The 19,123-nt window shown below is 40.0% G+C and overlaps 5 protein-coding genes and 1 pseudogene across 6 annotated transcripts in view; 2 read left to right on the top strand and 4 right to left on the bottom strand.

Annotated features, from left to right (window-relative positions):
- The window catches only part of LOC104774274 (ABC transporter G family member 40), an 8,282-nt gene extending 6,221 nt beyond the window's left edge, over positions 1-2,061 (top strand). The window contains exons 16-22 of the mRNA XM_010498919.2: positions 1-279; positions 364-447; positions 531-664; positions 751-978; positions 1,065-1,236; positions 1,320-1,574; positions 1,669-2,061. The exon at positions 1-279 is cut by the window's left edge and continues 6 nt beyond it. Coding sequence (XP_010497221.1) covers positions 1-279; positions 364-447; positions 531-664; positions 751-978; positions 1,065-1,236; positions 1,320-1,574; positions 1,669-1,926 — 1,410 coding nt within the window. The 3' untranslated portion in view covers positions 1,927-2,061. The remainder of the gene's footprint in view (positions 280-363; positions 448-530; positions 665-750; positions 979-1,064; positions 1,237-1,319; positions 1,575-1,668) is intronic.
- On the bottom strand, positions 2,163-4,880 carry LOC104774263 (pentatricopeptide repeat-containing protein At1g15510, chloroplastic-like). Its single transcript, XM_010498911.2, has one exon. It carries the CDS (start codon positions 4,804-4,806, stop codon positions 2,203-2,205), a length of 2,604 nt encoding a protein of 867 aa, XP_010497213.1. The 5' UTR covers positions 4,807-4,880; the 3' UTR covers positions 2,163-2,202.
- Positions 5,033-8,269, bottom strand: LOC104774252 (ADP,ATP carrier protein 2, chloroplastic-like). Its single transcript, XM_010498902.2, has 5 exons — positions 7,336-8,269; positions 6,925-7,179; positions 6,684-6,827; positions 6,244-6,591; positions 5,033-5,553 (listed from the first exon to the last, which is right to left on the bottom strand). The coding sequence occupies exons 1-5, from the start codon at positions 8,122-8,124 to the stop codon at positions 5,224-5,226; spliced, it is 1,866 nt and encodes a 621-aa protein (XP_010497204.1). The 5' UTR covers positions 8,125-8,269; the 3' UTR covers positions 5,033-5,223.
- Positions 12,103-15,296, top strand: LOC104774234. Its single transcript, XM_010498892.2, has 7 exons — positions 12,103-12,767; positions 12,899-13,206; positions 13,298-14,014; positions 14,118-14,246; positions 14,329-14,532; positions 14,641-14,841; positions 14,934-15,296. The coding sequence occupies exons 1-7, from the start codon at positions 12,503-12,505 to the stop codon at positions 15,054-15,056; spliced, it is 1,947 nt and encodes a 648-aa protein (XP_010497194.1). The 5' UTR covers positions 12,103-12,502; the 3' UTR covers positions 15,057-15,296.
- Positions 15,235-17,912, bottom strand: LOC104774242 (annotated as a pseudogene).
- The window catches only part of LOC104774226 (serine-threonine kinase receptor-associated protein), a 3,489-nt gene continuing 2,482 nt past the window's right edge, over positions 18,117-19,123 (bottom strand). The window contains exons 6-9 of one of the 2 annotated variants that reach the window (XM_019243469.1): positions 19,013-19,088; positions 18,790-18,927; positions 18,556-18,695; positions 18,117-18,474 (exon numbers count right to left, since the gene is read on the bottom strand). In XM_019243469.1, coding sequence (XP_019099014.1) covers positions 18,251-18,474; positions 18,556-18,695; positions 18,790-18,927; positions 19,013-19,088 — 578 coding nt within the window. In that variant the 3' untranslated portion in view covers positions 18,117-18,250. The remainder of the gene's footprint in view (positions 18,475-18,555; positions 18,696-18,789; positions 18,928-19,012; positions 19,089-19,123) is intronic. The other variant, XM_010498883.2, reaches the window with a different exon arrangement.

Genomic DNA, 19,123 nt, shown 5'->3' with positions numbered 1-19,123 from the left:
GAAGTGATGGAGCTGGTGGAGTTAACACCGCTAAGGCAAGCACTGGTTGGACTACCTGGTGAGAGCGGTTTGTCAACAGAGCAACGAAAGAGACTGACCATTGCGGTGGAGCTGGTTGCAAACCCTTCCATCATCTTCATGGATGAACCTACTTCAGGATTGGATGCACGAGCTGCTGCCATCGTTATGAGGACTGTGAGGAACACGGTCGACACAGGCAGAACCGTCGTCTGCACTATTCACCAACCTAGCATTGACATCTTTGAAGCCTTTGATGAGGTATGGAAAATTACATTCAACAGGAATCTGAAACAGAACTTTCAGCCATTTGTTAACATGGTTTGGCTATGCATATTTATGCAGTTATTTTTGCTGAAACGCGGAGGTGAGGAGATCTACGTTGGCCCTCTTGGCCACGAATCAACCCATTTGATCAACTATTTCGAGGTAATAAATGCGACTGAGATAATCACAATTTGTTTTGGAAGAGAAGCAAACATGGACTGAATGCATTCTTGACTTTGCAACAGAGTATTCAAGGAATCAGCAAGATCACAGAAGGGTACAACCCAGCAACCTGGATGCTTGAAGTCTCAAACACATCTCAAGAAGCGGCTTTAGGAGTCGATTTCGCCCAACTCTACAAAAATTCAGACCTTTACAAGTAAGTACATTACACAGTCATTTAAAGTCGAATCACACATTTTCCAGCAGGATTTAAATCTCACCAATAACATTCTCTCTAAATAGGAGAAACAAGGAGCTTATCAAGGAGCTAAGCCAGCCAGCTCCAGGATCAAAAGATCTGTATTTCCCGACACAATACTCTCAATCGTTCTGGACACAATGTATGGCTTCTCTATGGAAACAACACTGGTCCTACTGGAGAAACCCTCCTTACACGGCCGTCAGATTTCTCTTCACAATAGGCATTGCTCTCATGTTCGGCACAATGTTCTGGGACCTTGGAGGCAAAACGTAAGCGAAAACGTTCCCATAACACAAACCTTGATGCTGGCTAGGCTTCAAGATTGACTCATAATTTGATTTTTTTCATCTTGCAGGAAAACAACACAGGACTTATCCAATGCAATGGGTTCAATGTACACAGCTGTTCTCTTCCTCGGGTTACAAAACGCGGCTTCAGTGCAACCCGTCGTCAACGTCGAAAGAACAGTCTTTTACAGGGAACAAGCCGCAGGAATGTACTCCGCCATGCCTTATGCTTTCGCTCAGGTAACTCAAACAAATCCATCCGACCGTGATAAAGTTCACATTTTTATTTCCAACCCAAAATCCCTAAAATTCGTGTTTATCAGGTTTTCATCGAAATACCATACGTCTTCGTGCAAGCGGTGGTGTACGGTCTCATCGTGTACGCAATGATAGGGTTCGAGTGGACGGCGGTGAAGTTCTTCTGGTACCTCTTCTTTATGTACGGATCATTCTTAACATTCACCTTCTACGGTATGATGGCTGTGGCTATGACTCCGAACCATCACATCGCCTCCGTCGTCTCCTCCGCTTTCTACGGCATCTGGAATCTCTTCTCCGGCTTCCTCATCCCTCGTCCCGTAAGTCTCCACCCTTATTATTTATTTAATTCAAAATAGGCCATAAACTTATTATAATATTACGTTTTGACCCCAAACTTTTTAATGAAAACAGAGTATGCCTGTGTGGTGGGAATGGTACTACTGGCTTTGCCCAGTTGCATGGACATTGTATGGATTAATCGCATCACAGTTCGGTGATATCACGGAGCCAATGGCTGATGGTACTACTGTGAAGCAATTCATTAAAGATTTCTATGGATACAGAGAAGGTTTCTTGGGAGTGGTCGCCGCCATGAACGTCATCTTCCCTTTGCTCTTTGCCGTTATCTTTGCGGTTGGAATAAAGAGTTTCAATTTCCAAAAACGATAGACAAGTTATTGCATTCTATTTCTGTAACAATAAGAAAAATATATTTTTTGTTTATTATACTATTCTTTCCTTTTTTGTAATGCCGTATTGATATATAAATAAAAGGATGATCAACAACACTGGATTTAGATTGAATCCTCTAACTAAATGTTACATACAGAGCAGGTTCCTATCTTATAAGATGTGTTACAGACGAAACAAAGCCAAACGTAATCCAGGTTTCTTGTGTAATAACATAACAATCTCTTGATGTGTGTATTCCTTTTTTCTTGGTTTCTAACCTCCGCATGAACATTGTCCATCTCTAAAGTGGTGGAAATGCTCAGCATCTCTAACTGAGATTTCTCTTCTTACTGTTTTGGAGATGAACTTTACTGTATCGTGGCAACTCTCACACATTTTGAGGTTCTTTGTCACCCAAATCGGCATTCCTGGGACCGTGTTGATCAGACCAAATGCTATGGCTTTTCTTTCGCTATGTCCACAGAATATCTCATCTCTCGAAATCTCTGTCTCATTCATAGAACTCGATTCTGAACTTGTAGTAACCCCAGCTTCACTCATTTTCTCATAGAACCCCTCTAAAACAGTGTTGATCTCTTTTGTTTGAGGATGGTAATTGTCATCGCTAAGAAAGGCGTGAACTTTACCCTTTACTTCAACCCAACTACATCCTGCATCAACTGTTAACCCGTTTTCTTTCATCATTCTTCTCACTTTTGCAACTTCTCTCCATTTTCCACAATCAGCATACAGATTACATAACAGAATGTAGTAGCCAACACTTTCATTGTCCAGCTCAAATATGCGCTGCGCTGAAAGCTCACCAAGATTAATGTTGCGGTGAATCCTGCAAGCGTTAAGTAAAGCTCCCCATACAGCTGGATCTGGGGTTACTGGCATTTTCTGAATAAACTCGTGTGCTTGTTCTAACTCTCCTGCACGACCAAGCAAATCAACCATGCAAGCATAGTGCTTCAAGTTTGGAGTAACACCATATTCCTCCATAGTGCTAAAGTACATTAAACCTTCTCTCACCATTTGGGATTTGCTACAACCACATAACAGTGAGATGAATGTAATCTCATCTGGCCTTACTCTGGACTTAACCATTTTGTCAAATAGCTCCACCACCACCGACCCTTGACCCCGTTCTGAATATCCGGTTAGAAGAATGTTCCATGATGAGACATCTTTTTTCTGTGAGTTGAACTGATTCCAAGCAATGTTCATTCTCCCACACCTTACATACATGTCTAAGAGTGCATTTGGAAGAAAATCATCAAGCCCCACTCCTGTTCTCAGTACATGAGCATGAATCTCTTTCCCACACATCAGAGCTCCGATTCTAGCACAAGCTGCTAATGCAGCTGTTAAGGTTATTGCATTCGGCTGCAACGTCAATTTCATTTGTCGGAAGAATATCAAGGCCTCAAAACACCGGTTGTTGAGTCTAAGCCCTGCAATAATCGATGTCCAAGATATTACATTCTTGCGGGGGATGTTATGAAAGATGTCCAAGGCCTTATCAATGCATTTGCACTTCGAGTACATATTAATGAGATTGTTTGCAACAATCACATAGGATATGAGCCTTGCCTTAATCGCAAGCTTGTGGAGCTCAACACCTGTGCCAAGATCACCTAGAGTAGCACAAGCAGATAGAACAGCAGCTACTGTTATCTCGTCTGGCTTCACGGAATCTTGATCCATCATTCTGTAAGTGTCTATGGCCTTCTCGGGAAGAAAATTATACTCATAGCCTGAAATCATAGTGGTCCATGACACAATGTCTTTGCGCTCCATTCTGCTGAACAGTTTTTCAGCTTCACGCCATGATCCAGAATTTAAGTACATCTGCGTTAAAGAGTTGCAGACAGATACATCAACAACAAAACCAGTGGTTATCACATAAGCATGAATATCCTTTCCTAATCTTCCATCTCCAAGAAGCTCACAAGCAGAGATAACACTTGTCATGGTCATCAAATCAGGATCAACGGAAAGCCCACGCATTGCAAAGAACAGCTTCAATCCTTCATAACACATCCCATTCTCAAAGTACCCTGAGATCATTGCGTTCCACGAGATTACATCTCTCCTAGGCATTCTATCAAAGAGTAACCTCGCGCTCTTCACATCACCACACTTCACATACATAGTAATCAAAGCGTTTACTACATCAATATCCAATTCATACCCGTATCGAACCACATGGACATGAACCTCTCTTCCTCTAGCTAGATCAGGTATACCTCCACAGGTTCTTAATACACAGGGGAACGTATAGACGTCAGGCTTCACACCACCAACCCACAACATCCTATGATACAAACACATCGCCTCGTCGAAATAGCCTTGCTTTGCGTAGCCACCGACCAACACGTTCCAAGAAAACAAGTTTCTCTCAGACATTTTACCAAAAACATACCAGGCATCAACCAAATTACCAAACCTCACAAACATAGCGAGAAACGCGTTACCGAGTTCAACACCCAGGCTGCTCATGGAATTGAGAGCAATAGAATAAACCTTAGAACCTTCCTCTTGTGCTCTCTTCCACTCGCAAAGCCTGACCAAAGCCACAAACACATCTTCGTCAACAGTAACCCGCAACTCCTGCATAGAATTAAGAAGCTTCATAGCTTCCTCCAGCTTCCCGTTCGCGCATAGTCCATGTAATTGAGAATTCGAAAAGTGGGTACTGCTTGAACTCGAGCTAAGAACAACAGATAGTCCTTGAGATTTCTTCAAGAAAAGTTTCCGAATTCCAAAATTCCAATAGAAACGAACGTTTGTATGCTTATATGCCTTTCTTAGGAAAGAGTTGGACTTGCCCGGATTGAGATAAAAATGAGGACTTTGAGCAGAAGACGCCATCGTTGGAGAGACAGAGCAAAGAACATGGTCACACCCGTAGAGGTTTTACATTTGGGGTTTTAAGGCGAGAAGATAAAATCGACAAAACTCCTCTTCTTAATTAACGGATGATCTTCCTCTTCAAAACTATGTCGTTTTGGCCTTAATTTACTCGTTAATTACTTTTTTGTTTGGAACAAAGTTCACTTTCAGTGTTCACTAAAATTACAGAGAAGATATTATTGAATATTGAAGTTGAAAACTTTATTACTTTCGTATTGGTATCAAGAGAAGAACAACAACGGAAAAAAAAAAAGCATATGACTAAATGATTAAATTTCCAGTCTTTCTCACACTAACAAAATCTTACTCCGACCAAAACGCTAAAAACCATCACGCAAACAATCCCAAACAAAAAAAAACTTTATCCGTCATCATCTAATTGTTGGTTGGAGTAGATTTCTCCGATAGTTGGCTCGCAGATTCTCCTGGTGGTGCATCCTCCTTAGACACGACAGGAATCTTGACTGATGAAGCTCTCTCCAATTCCTGCTCGAGTTCTTCTTCAGACATGAGAGTGTTGAACTGTCCTTCCAGCGACTTAGCAGCAGCTAACCACGCAGTGACTATACCGAGCAGGATGATTCCAAGGTAAGGCGTGGAGTTGGCGAGTGAGCCGAATGTAAGGATCATGAACTGCTGGATTAGAGCACCGCCTGATTTCCCCAATGGGTTGCAGACTACATCAATGGCAGCTTTGCCTTTAACCTGCAAAACAAATGGCACATACCGTAAAAATCCAAGATCGAAAGAATGCAACTACGTTTTTAAGAGAAAAGTGAGAAACCTTGGTGTCCTCATCCAATGGGATATAAGCCATTTCTTTGCAAGGATCAAACAAGCTGTACTTGGCGCTCTTGCTGAAGATATTCTGGAGGGCACCAACGTACACAGCTGCGAGTAGCGGTGTCATACCAAGCTTGGCAACCAGTGGTGCAAATGGGCCACCAAACAGTATTAGAGAGAAGAAGGCAACGCCGGTCAATAGCAGAACGGTTGGCGTGATCTTTGCAGCTACTCCCCAACCATACTTCTTAAACACATATTGGCTGAGAAGCATCATTGTGAATGTTGCAATACCCGTGCAGGTTGAGAAGTCTCCCATAAATGCTGAGTACTCGTTCGGGCTAGGGAACTGCATAGAAAGAAAGGATTTTTTAGGTTCTTAGACGACAGTGTAGTAGTACTAGTGGTAAATAGTAACTTATCCATGAGGATTTTGTTAACCTGAGCTTTAAGCTTTGATTTCCATGTGACTTCAACAAGGTTGATACTAATTCCATATGCAACCNTGCAGCTTTGCCTTTAACCTGCAAAACAAATGGCACATACCGCAACCCGTAAAGATCTAAGATCGAGATAATGCAACTACGTTTTTGAAGAGAAAAAGTAAGAAACCTTGGTGTCCTCATCCAATGGGATATAAGCCATTTCTTTGCAAGGATCAAACAAGCTGTACTTGGCGCTCTTGCTGAAGATATTCTGGAGGGCACCAACGTACACAGCTGCGAGTAGCGGTGTCATACCAAGCTTGGCAACCAGTGGTGCAAATGGGCCACCAAACAGTATTAGAGAGAAGAAGGCAACGCCGGTCAATAGCAGAACGGTTGGCGTGATCTTTGCAGCTACTCCCCAACCATACTTCTTAAACACATATTGGCTGAGAAGCATCATTGTGAATGTTGCAATACCCGTGCAGGTTGAGAAGTCTCCCATAAATGCTGAGTACTCGTTCGGGCTAGGGAACTGCATAGAAAGAAAGGATTTTTTAGGTTCTTAGACGACAGTGTAGTAGTACTAGTGGTAAATAGTAACTTATCCATGAGGATTTTGTTAACCTGAGCTTTAAGCTTTGATTTCCATGTGACTTCAACAAGGTTGATACTAATTCCATATGCAACCACCAAAGTAGCAAGATCCCTAATGTATGGTGATGACACCAAGAACTTCAAGCTCTCCATTGTTCCCATTTGTGGTTTGACCTGTAACAAATCAGAAAAAGCCAGATAAGCTGCGGATTTAGTTACATAGAAAGACCATTAGTATTTTCATATTTTGTATGTTTAACCATATTCTTACCTTCTTCTTCTTGCTACGGGTTGGGAGAGGCACATATCTATTCACCCACCAGTAGAGGAAACAGATGGCAAGTCCCATTCCCACGACAATACTCATCATAGCTTTTAATGATACAGCCCAGCCATCAACTCCAGGGCCAAGATTCTTTCTCATATTAGAGAAATATTTCACAGTTCTTCCTGAGAAAATAAGTGCAACATTTGCTCCTAGTCCAAACAAAGGATAGAACTTTTTGGCTTCGTCAACAGTTGTAATCTGCCACCAAAAGATTGCATGCCAGTTAATTCACAAACAGCATAGATATTGACTCAAAAGGGTTCCAAATCTTCAAAGGCTACCAACTTAAAAACCCATAAATAAGACTATAACTAGCAGTAGCAGAAAAAAAAAAAAAGAAGAGTGTAATCTCACCTGATTGGCAAATCCCCAGAAGAGAACTGAAACCACAACACTACCCCAAAGCTCAGCCATGACATAGAACAAACAGAAACTCCAAATCCGCATGATTGCGAGAGGACCCATGAATCTGGGGCCGAGTGTCGCAAGGAGCTTATCAGCAAGAGCTTCAGGGTGAATCAAGTTGCTGAGAGGGTACATCACAAAACCAAAGGCTCCAAAGTAGACAATAAAAGGAACAATAACAGTGTAAAAGAGAGCCTTTTTAGAGAGAACATTGGAGAGTTTGGTGTAAAGCAACATAAAACCAATAGCCATAGGAAGATTCACCCATGTCTTCAAAAAAGGTATAATCTCAGCAGAGCTTCCTTTAGCCGTCACCACCAAAACATCCTTGGTGTCCCTAAGGATTGTGTAATTGAAAAGAATGCAAAAGAACATAAGCCCTAAAGGAACAATCTTCTTCAGAGTCGTGACCTCCACACCAAAAATCTTAGGCGAGACCGCCGCCATGGCCGCCGTGTCACCTTCGTCGAACACATTTCCGTCTCCGGCGGCCGCAGCCTCCGCCTTGCAGATGAATCCTCTGCTTCTCTCCTTGTGGGAAACCGAAATCCCAAGCGGAATTGACTGAAAGGCTCGAGATTTGGTGTGCCCATTAGAGGATAAGGACAAGGCAGGTAAGTTTGTGGTGAAAAGTCTTTGCTTTAAGGCAAAGGCAAGAGAAGGTTGGAGAAGGCGTCTAGACCCGATGGGTTTAGCGGGTAAAGAGAGAAGTCCTCTGGTTTGAATCAGACCTTCCATCTCTCTATCTCTCTATCTCTCTTAAACCCAGAGAGCAAAGGGGGATATAGGAGGAAGGAGGAGATAGAGAGACGATAAGGTGACGACTCTCTCTGAGGGAGCTGAGGAAAGACGAGAGTTGTTTATTTAGACAGTGGCAGTGAAATAATATCTGATTTTGGACCCGAAAACAAACCCTAACGGGGGTTCTAATTACCGTCTAAATGTTGTAATTAGTCAAGGAGATGACGTGGTCTGAATATTTTCGTAAGATTTTTGTAATGACGTGCTTACTTCACATATTTCGTCAAACGAATAACAATTAATTAAAGAGGATTAGAACTCGTGCATTGTGGTACTTTGATATATATAAAAAGGGAAAACGTCCTATTTCCCCCTCGTAACTATCATATCGTACTAGATACACTCCGATCTTTGACCTCGTTCTATATCTCCCTCAAACTAAACTGCTCCACCTATTTTTACCCGAATCCATAGTTTTATTTTTATTTCCCCATCGGAATATCATATATTATCTATTACCCCATGAAACTTGGTTAATATACGGTTTACTGTTGGTTTACTATTTGACTAACCAACTAATGAACTTATTTAACCAGATTAAACCAAAATTCAACCCAATTACAAAACTAAACCTAAAAAACTCTAAAATCAAAAATTCCCAAATCGATTTGTCTTCTTCTTCCTCTCGTTTTCTTCTTTTCAAAACCCTGCAAACAATCATAAAAAGACAGATAATCAAAACAATGACTTTTAAGTACACATATACCTAAAAACAAATTATTCTGTTTATAAAAGTATATATTTTCGACAATCCAGCGATTATTGGAGAACCAACAAGAAGTCTAACCATATACGCAGATGACAAAAGACCATCTTCAAAGTTGGTTAAGCTAAACTCTCCAGTCTCCCCTGTATCAACACAAAAATAGAGAAAGAGAGAGATCAATAATCGTTTTTAAATTCACACAATCCATAACAAAAATTATAAATTAATTCCACATAGTCACGCTGAAGAGAGAAAGAGAGAGAGAGAGAGATGGACTTTGAAAAATCTACCAAAGAAATAAACAAAATTGCTGAGAGATTGTGATATTCTTTTATCCGTTTGTAGAGAGATCAATATGCACTCGATCCAAAAAACAAAAATCCAGGAATCGTGTCAGTGTTTGCAGATTCAAGAGCTCCTTCATGGAGAATAAGTACATTTTTTTCAGCTTGACTCGTTGTAGACTCCAGATTAGCTATCAGCTAAGCCTAAGCATTGGTGAATATATGTTTTGATTTTCGATATCCTTATTCTTCTCATTCTCTATAACAATTTAATGTTCTTTACCTCAAAATTGTTCATGATTTGTTCTTCTGGTTTAGCCGTTTAGGGTTTTTACAAAACAAATTTAGGGATTTTTGATTTCGAGTGAAGAACATGACGGGTCGGGTTGTATATGTTACTTGGGTTATAAATTGATTTCATACCGGTTTTATGTGGGTTTATAATCAGATTTAATTTCAAAACCATTTAAACCAAAGTCAATGGAGAAATAGCAATAGAATTATGGATTCGGGTAAAAATAGGTAAAGCAGTTAAGTTTGAGAGAAATACAGAACGAGGTCAAAGATCGGAGTGGATATGGTACGATATAATAGTTCCGAGGGGGAAATAGGACGTTTCCCCTTATAAAAATTCTGCAACTTGTGTACCAATCGTATTGTTTATTGAGCAAAAAGAGGCGTGAATTTTTCCACCAAAGACAACGACTTTTATACATAATGGCATGCAATGATGCATCATTCTCTAACTTTTAATTGATAGAAAAGACAAATTGATGGGTAGTTGATAGTATATTTCTTAATCTTAACTAGTACTATACAGTTTAATTTTTAGCAAAAGTAGTAGTAGTAAGAAGATTGGTTATTAGTAAACATGAGTCCAACTCAAAACCAATTGGCTTAGAGTTAGACCCATGTTTACTAATATGATATCAGAGCCTATAGTAAATTTCTCTTGATTGTGAGTTTACCCGTGGATGTACAATCCCACAAACTTTACTCTTTAGATGTCCAGCCTTGAGCATGAGGGGAATATATTAAGATATCCCACATCGAGAGAATAGAGATTTATGGGGCAATATATATAATAGATGAGTCTTTACACTCATTGCCAATTGGTTTGGATGTTTACTAATATTGGTACTAGTAAACTCAGCTAAGGAAACAAAGAGAGATCTTAAAAAAGAGCAAATCTCGATAAGTTTATACTTTTGATGAAAACGAGGTGACGGGCTTTGGTTTACGTGTACCAACTTGGGAAATGGCTCCAATGAGGTGCTGTTGGGACTGTGAAGATCCCCTTGATCCTTTCCTTCAATTGAACAAGAATCCAAAGGAAAACCAAATGGGGCTCACAGTCACTTTGATGAATTGCGTCTTATAAAGCTCCACGTCTCATCAAATATCAGCAATGTCAGACTTTAAAAAAATACAGGTCCTAGGGGAGACAATGCAAAGCCCAGCCTCCTTCGTAAATTTTTACAACACAATGGGCTTTCTCTTTTAAACCCAGTATGAAGCCCATTAATACTAGTATATTTTGTTCCATTTTTTTGTTTTTTCTTTTTCTTTTTTAAGATTAAAATAACAATCAAAAACTATGTTTGGCGCAATCATCCATTTTCAAACAGATTCATTAAAACGTTATACATAATATACGTTCAATTACCATAAAGTTATTTTTTTTTTGCTTTCGTTTGTCGTTGTTGGGTCCGTGAGTCCCTCTATAAACGGAAATTTTTAAAAATAAACGAAAATTTGTAAAATTGGGTGTGTTTTTTTTTTTGTTTTTTTGGTGTAGCTAGGCTTGTGCCGGGTGATCACGTGGCCCAAATTAGCCCCAATAAATAATAGAGAAAAAACAATTATTTCTCAAAAAACAAAACAATCTTAAAACCGTCCGATTAACATTGTATTTTCTTCTTACTAAAAGAGTATTTTTTTTATAATAAAAAAAAATTATATTTCAGTTCTAACGATGGTCGTGAAAACATGTCACCGTACTACAGATTCTGGTTTTGGTGCGCTGTAGTTATCACAATAATTAAAATATATGTAAAATTTTGTTGTGCCCTTTCTACTATATTTTCTCTATAACACAAAATGGCCTAGTTTTCCTCTGTTCACTCACTACGTCCTAAATGGAAATCGATTGTCAAAAAATAAAAATGGAAATCTTAATAAATGTAACCTGTCTTTTTCGTCGACTAATCTATATCCGTCTTATAATAGGAAAATCATCCGACCAAAATAATAATAATAATAATAGGTCACAAAAATACATATAGTTTTCGCATCTTTGCGGGGTACTGTATATCGTTTTATTACCAGTTTAACTAGACCTACGAAGAGTAAAGTTAGGTGAAAGTGTCGTTAATGACACACACAACAAATAACGAAATTATTTAAGCTGTAGTATTCCATGCTAAAAATTAAAATAAAGTGGGAAAACTCTTTCGGCTACAGAGCACAAAAAAAAATCAGTTAATGTTTTCGAATATAAAGCAGTGTTTATTACACTTTTAAAAGGGGATAAGAGAGAATTATCCAATTATAAAATTTGATAGGAGTACATGATTTGATAGTATTATTAGTTGTCAAAGTTTTTTTTATTTTTTATTATAATATATTCTGTTTCGCTGTTTTGTTGTTTCTTTAAATACAATAATCACTAGAGAGAGCTATTCAAAAGACTGAACAAATTTAAAATGCATGTTTAATTGATTAATTATTTTTAAGTCAACTAATACTAATTATTAAAAACACTGCAAAGTACTACTACTACTTAACAAAAAGAATAAAATAAACAACACGACGTGCAATATTAATGTTATTTAAATAATTAAAAAAAAAGAATGGTTGAAGAAAAAGAAAGAAGAAGAAGAAGAAGAACAGAAGAAAAGGGAGGTTTTTAAGTTTTCTGGAGAGAAGAAAGAAACCAAAAAGTTTTTTTTTTTTTTTTTTTATAATCAGAATCGTAGCAATGGCGTCACTTTCTGAGTTTTGAATCCTCTATTTTTTACTTTTGTTTTGGGTTGGTGAAAAGACAAAAGTAGTAATTTTTATCGTCCTTGTCGCCCAGCCGCCGATCTGTTGCTGAGAGATGGCTAAATCGTTACTTTCATCTCGAATTTACAAGGATTCGTTTGATTGCTGGTCGTTCCTGTTTCTTCTATCTAGGGTTTCAACTCCGACGACATAGAGAAAAGGATCTGTTTTTTTTTGTTTGTTTCATCTTAATCCCTTTTTTTGGTGAGGTGGAGGAGGAGGAGTTAGAGCCGTCCGGTTGGGGTTTGACCGATTTGAAGCTGAGCTGAGAGAGACCAATATGGCAAAAAGTTGGTTTTTGATGGAGAAGGCGAGAAGATGTTTGAGGACTGTGTTCTTCATGGTTACCATGCTCGCTTCGCTGCTTGTTTCTTCCTTGCCATTGTTAGTAGCTATAGGTGATGTTTTGGTTCCGAGTTTCTTGTTGTCGAGCTTTACTTGCTTGACGTGCTACGGCGCTAAAGAGCATCTCAGTCGATACGGGTTCAGGACATCTTTAACTGATATTCCTCTCGTTTCCCTTGTCAGATCTTTCCTTGTCATCTGTAAGGACTTATCTTTTGCTCAACCTCTATGTGTTATATTATTAGCTCTTATTATAGATGGCAACAGTATGATTGATTGATGATCAAGTCTGCTCTTTTAATGATCATTACTTGTTCATTTTCGTGAACAGCTGTCTATTTACTCTCGGACGTTCCTGCTCTCTCGCATGGTCCTTACCTCGGAACTGTATCTCTATGTTCTCTAGTGTCGATTCTTCTTCTTTTAGTTAAAGCTTGCCTTTTCACTGTACATTCTCAACTCAACACCGAAGTCTCGTTCTCTCCATCTAGGCAACGGCTCCACTTGAAGAAATCGTGGGGTATGCCGGTTCTGTTCCTCTCATCTGTGGTTTTTGCCCTTGGCCATACAGTTGTTGCCTACAGGACAAGTTGCAGAGCTAGGAGGAAAATTTTGTACCACAGAGTTGACCCTGAAGCTGTGAGTTTTTGTTCTTCCCTCCACATGAATCTCGTAATTACTAGTCATTTGCTTTGTTTTTTTTTGGTTTGAATGAAAGTGTGTGTGACAGGTTCTATCATGCAAAAGCATCTTCTTTGGCCATCAGAAAGTCCCACGGTCTCCCACTCCGGTGGTTGGCAAGGCCTCCAAATTTGATGGAGAAGCAAGGCGAAAGCCTTTGTCCCACGATGAAGGAGAGCTTCCACTGAGGTTGCTTGCTGACGTTGACAGTTTATTTACTACCATCCGAGGACTCGCTGTGCATTACAAGCTTTGTGCACCTGGTTCACCTCGGCAGTCTATCTCCTCAAATGTTCTTGAAGCCAATACTAGTTACAACACGCCGGAGACAATGGCAGGGAGCTTGAAGTTTGACAGGAAAGTGTTAAGCATGGTCACGAAAAGCCAGCATCATCATCTCCACAGGAGCTACAGCAGTCTGTTTAACAACCCTTCCTTGCACGACCCTCTTCTTGATGGTTCTCCTACTTCTCCTCTTCTTTTCAAAGAAATCCCGGAAGGAACAGGCCAAGAGGATGACATGAATATGTTCAATTTTGGGGTTGAGAAGCAAGACTTTGGTGAAAGTGGTCAGTTTGGTGTCGTCCTCGTTCATGGATTTGGGGGAGGAGTGTTTTCTTGGAGGCATGTGATGGGTTCACTGGCTCATCAGCTTGGCTGTGTTGTCACTGCATTTGATAGGCCAGGTTGGGGATTAACAGCCAGACCACATAAGAATGATTTGGAAGAAAGACAACTGATCAATCCTTACACACTCGAAAATCAGGTATTTGTCTCCTAATATAGTATTGAAACTATAGAATCTGTGTTTTCTCATACTTCATCTTTGAAATAAATCAAATCGTATTAATAATCTCTGGATTTTCCAGGTAGAGATGCTTATTGCTTTCTGTTATGAGATGGGGTTCTCTTCAGTTGTATTTGTTGGTCATGATGATGGAGGTCTGCTTGCTCTTAAAGCTGCACAGAGATTGATAGCAACAAACGATCCCATCAAAGTGAGTATACTTGTAATCATATGTATGGTTTCCAGGCTTCTCTCTTTTCCTTATTAATCCTTGTTGGTACTAATAATTTTAGGTTGTGGTCAAAGGGGTGGTCTTGCTTAATGCTAGCTTGTCAAGGGAAGTAGTTCCAGCTTTTGCAAGAATACTTCTGCACACATCATTAGGGAAGAAGCACCTCGTTCGCCCTCTTTTACGCACTGAGATAGCTCAGGTGGTGAATCGTCGCGCTTGGTATGATCCTACAAAGATGACTACAGACGTCCTAAGGCTATACAAGGTACACTCTCTCCTTCATTAATCATTGTTGTACCTCATACATGTCTACAAAAATTGCAAATTTATGGAACGTACAGTGTATCAAGTAATGTGTTTTTCCTCTTGTCAGGCCCCACTACACGTAGAAGGCTGGGATGAGGCACTACATGAGATAGGTAGACTCTCATCTGAGATGGTGCTTGCACCTCAAAATGCAGCTTCGCTTCTGAAGGCTGTGGAAAACCTGCCAGTGTTAGTCATTGCTGGAGCCGAAGACGCCCTTGTGCCATTGAAGTCTTCCCAAGCAATGGCTTTTAAACTCCTAAACTCTGTAAGTCCCTCTTTCATACTCAAGCTCTTGTCTCAGCTACGGTTTGTTTTCATGTCAAAATAGGTACTGACTTTGATTGGTGTCAACGACAGAGACTAGTAGCAATCTCAGGATGTGGGCATCTACCACACGAGGAGTGTCCCAAAGCGCTTCTTGCAGCCATGTCCCCGTTCATCACTAGACTTGTACTTAGGCCAGATCCCCAGAGTATATAGCTAGATCACTTATTTTCTTTGTCGTGATCTTCGCTTACAATCGATTAGTGTAGCCCAAAAATTTGAGGCCCTGTTAGGTAGATTCATTAAAAGAGTGTTGTAACCTTTCCTTATTCTTCTCTGTTTTCTAAGATATGAGGGTATCTTTCTTCCTTTATAAAACACTTGAAGATGAGAGTGGCACAGAATCGTGCAAGTCTCTGTAAATTTATCCGGTTTGGAATACAAAGTATTTTACTTTTTCGTTTGTAGTCACAAGTGTCATTATGTTAAACGGCAAGAACCGGACTAAATAAAAACCATACTAACCGGCATAGTAGCAATCTGTTTATATATCAAGACTCAGGAGGTTTCATTTAAATTAAGCTACTGAAGTTTCCACCAACATAGATATAGCTAATCAATCAAACCAAAGATTCACAGGGCGGATGATGTTGTAGCTGCAGTGCAACTCAATCTAGGAGATCAGAGAGAGGAGTCTTCTTGAAGGGATCGGCTTTAGCGAGCAGAGCAATTAAACCTTTGTTGGGGTAAATGTTATCAGCTTTCATTCTATCATACATTCCGTAAGCTGGAGCTTTGGCATTGACATAAGCCTGAATAAGGGATTGGTACGTCCTGAAGCGAGATTGATAGCCAACTTGCTTCATCGACTGGAAGATTTTTTCTGTGTTGTGAACATCACCCCTTTTCACATACTCGTCCATCACGTGCATGAAGGAGCTCATCAATGGTTTTATCTTTTTCGAATGTGTTGCCTTGTTCAGTGAAGACTCAGCCTTTTCTACCTCCCCAGCTTCCACATAGAGCTTGATCACTGCGTCCCATGTTAAGGCCCCAATATTGCACCCACTGTCTGACATCTGCTTAACAAGATCCTTACCCTTTGAGACCATCTTGTGATCAACGTAAACCTTCAAGAGGACGGAGTAAACATTAGAAGAAACTCTATGGCCCATCTTCAATATCTTCTCAAAAACCGCCTCCGCTTCTTTGACTTTATCGATCTTTCCAAAAGCCAAAATCGCAGCAAGGGACTCCTGGTAACGGGGTTTCTCTTCACAGATCTTCCAAATTCTGGCCACCTCATCCGCCCTCTGGAGAGAGCCATAGATGGAAAGCAAATCCTTGCACACATAACGATTTTCCTCCAAGCTTTCAGCATTTTCATCCGCCCTCTGATGCATAGTTTCTTGCAATGATAGATTGTGCACGAAGGTCAAGCTCAACACCTTCACTTTTCATTGTCTCCACAATTTGTTCCATACCAGTTATGTTATTTGAGGTATCAATAAGGATTTTGTATGTGTTAAGACTCGGCTTCAGATTTTCCTTTTCCATCAGCAATATCATATCGGCTATTTTCTTCTTGTTGACCCTCTTGTAAAGAATAAGCATCTGATCACAAGCAAATGTTGACAGAGGGAATCCCAAGTCCTTCATTTTGCTGAAAACTTCTTCTGCTTTCTTCACATTGCTTGTCGCTGCATAATTTGCCAGGAGGGTACGGTAGACCAATTCCTCTCTAAAAGATTCCGGGATTCTTTTGATATAGACTTCTCCCTTGTACAGGCCACGTACCTTGGATCAAATCAAGCCGAGAAGCATAATCTCTCTCCTCCAATTCAAACTGCTTATTTTCGTCCAACCATTCTGTCATCTATACAAAACAACAAGACAACGCAAAAAACGAAAGTAAGCACTTAGAAAACATAAAGAAGACAAAATCAAAAGGGATTACTGAGAACCGAGCTAGTTTTCTTTGATTTCTAATAAATTGATCAGTCAGCTCGTGTTGAAACAAAAAGTATATGCGTACCTGCCAGGCTCTCCCATACATGCGACGTTTACGGAGTTGTAACATCGCATTTGCAAACTCTGTGCGGTTAATCTCCTTTCCTTCTTCAACCCATTTATCAAGTGCACTCCCTACAGCCACTCCTGAGACAGAAACAATGGCCTTAAACAGTTGGGATGATCTCTTGCCTACCACTATTTTACCAGCCTCGGAGTCAGGGACGAGTAGTTCCAGTTCTGATCCTTCAATGAAGGCATCACCAGAAAAATCCCCCTCATCTTCAGTATCACCACTAGTCTGGTTAGGAGTTTCAAGGTCATCTTCCTCTCCGGCAGTTTTAGCGCCAGCGTCTGAAGAAAGTGAACGTCTTCCCATAGAAGAATTACAAGAGAACTCGTAAAATCTAGGGAAAGCTTCGCTTTTATCATGTACCAAAGCGTTTGGTTCAAAAGCAACGCTCTTTTCTCCCAATGGTACATCTAGCTTAGAGTACACAGCATTGTAAGCTCCAAGTCGGAGACTTGGACTTCTGAAATAATAGAAAGCAGCTCAATTAACATAAACTTTGTATACCACCACTCATAACAGACAAGAAGAAGCATTTTATGGCGCGTCTGAAGCCTATAATTCATCTTCATCTATCTAAAGGAACTTGTATAATCCTATTTCGGGTAAGAGAAGACAAATGAAATAGTAACTTCAGAAGAAGGATCCTAAATAGTCTAAAGAAGAAATTAATGCAACTATAATGGAGGAAGCTAACCTCCGTAAAACCTTGGAAAGAGCGAACATGTTCTCTCACCGGCACTGATCTGTTTTGTAAAACATACAGACAAAACAAAATCAGAAAGGAAAGAAAAAAAAGAACCCATTTTTGCAAGGTCGGATTTTGAACAAATGCCAAGCATTTCACTCGCAAAGATCAGACCCAGCAAGCAAATAATTGGAATTATGAAGTATTTACATAAAAGTAACAGATGCTTACAGAGTGAAACTGGAGAGCAAGCGAAGTGAGCACGAAATGGAGCAAAGAGCTGAAATGAAGGGTTTAGGGTTTTTACTGCGGTGTTCTTTCAGATGTTGTTTGTTTGCTTCATATTTGGGCCTCCCTTTTAGTTTCAACTGGGCTGTATAAAAACCACTTTGAAAAATTGCAGCCTTTCTGTGATTTGACCAAGTTGCATATCTGAAAGACTAATTTTTTCTTTTTCTTTTTGAGAAATGGTACAAGTTTCTTGTCAAAATTTCGATTAGATTCACTATCCACTCAAATAGAGTTGAAGATTATGTTCGTTTTATTGTGTCTTACAAACTTTTAAAAGGCAAAACCATCAGTCACATCTTTTAGTCATGCAAAACCAACTATGAATCTATGTGGGATTAGCTAACGATGTTTTCATTTCGCTTCTACGGTTTTCTCACTGATACGCAGGCTTTCAGCTTTACGCACAACCTCCTCTGCTACAAGCTTAACGTGACCACTCGAATTGCTCTCCTCATGGTTCACCGAACCCACCACCCATATTCTGACCGTCCCATCTTCTGAGCCTGACGTGTATGACTCCCCTCCTGGCGCATACCTCACGCAGTGGACTGGTCCGTGGTGACCCTTGTTACACCCTGCATTCACCGCATTGGCTTTAAAGGGATACACACAGATTCCTAAAAATGACGCCCAACTATTAATTTCAAGAAACTTACCAATCTCTTCTCCAGTCTGGAAATCAAACCTATGCACCCACATATCTTCTCCTCCAGCAATGAAAGTGTTTCCGTGTTTTGGTTCCAAGGATGCCGATTCAACGTTGCAAGGCATGTCATAGCTCTTCAGCAATCCAAAACTAGGAGAGCATGAGAAAAGCTTTAACATCAAAGGAGACAATGAAAAACAATAAAACTGTAACAGAGGCTGCATTATATACATCTGAAACTTACTTATTGGCATCCCAGAATTTAACACTAGATCCATCAGCAGTAGTTATATATCGCCCATCCTGACTTACTTCAGCGCTAGTAACTGGGAACTTTGTTTCTAATGTTTGAACAATCTTGTCACTTCTTATGTCCCATAACCTACAGAAGGCATATAACAAAAGGACAATGAAACCAGGAATACTAAAGGACTGAGTCTAAACCCAGGGATGATATGATGACATACCTAATGTCACCGGTATCTGTGCAAGAGCTTAAGATAGTATTATCACTATGAAGCCATTCAACGGTTCTGATTAAACCAGGGGAATTTCCAATTTCTTTTGGTGGTGCGTCT

This window comes from Camelina sativa, chromosome 3, assembly GCF_000633955.1.
Source record: "Camelina sativa cultivar DH55 chromosome 3, Cs, whole genome shotgun sequence".
In the NCBI taxonomy this organism is placed as follows: Eukaryota; Viridiplantae; Streptophyta; class Magnoliopsida; order Brassicales; family Brassicaceae; genus Camelina; species Camelina sativa.
The sequence above is the reverse complement of the archived record's forward strand: the minus strand, read 5'-3'. Positions and strand labels throughout refer to the sequence as shown.

Excerpts from the sequence above, each read along its gene's own strand:
- LOC104774252 (XM_010498902.2), bottom strand. The coding sequence starts at position 8,124 with ATGGAAGGTCTGATTCAAACCAGAGGACTTCTCTCTTTACCCGCTAAA. Across the intron at positions 6,592-6,683 it reads AATCAAAGCTTAAAGCTCAG|TTCCCTAGCCCGAACGAGTA; the intron begins GTTAACAAAATC and ends CTTTCTATGCAG. Across the intron at positions 5,554-6,243 it reads CATTGGATGAGGACACCAAG|GTTAAAGGCAAAGCTGCCAT; the intron begins GTTTCTTACTTT and ends TTTGTTTTGCAG.
- LOC104774263 (XM_010498911.2), bottom strand. The coding sequence starts at position 4,806 with ATGGCGTCTTCTGCTCAAAGTCCTCATTTTTATCTCAATCCGGGCAAG.
- LOC104774234 (XM_010498892.2), top strand. The coding sequence starts at position 12,503 with ATGGCAAAAAGTTGGTTTTTGATGGAGAAGGCGAGAAGATGTTTGAGG. Across the intron at positions 12,768-12,898 it reads CAGATCTTTCCTTGTCATCT|CTGTCTATTTACTCTCGGAC; the intron begins GTAAGGACTTAT and ends TTTCGTGAACAG. Across the intron at positions 13,207-13,297 it reads ACAGAGTTGACCCTGAAGCT|GTTCTATCATGCAAAAGCAT; the intron begins GTGAGTTTTTGT and ends TGTGTGTGACAG.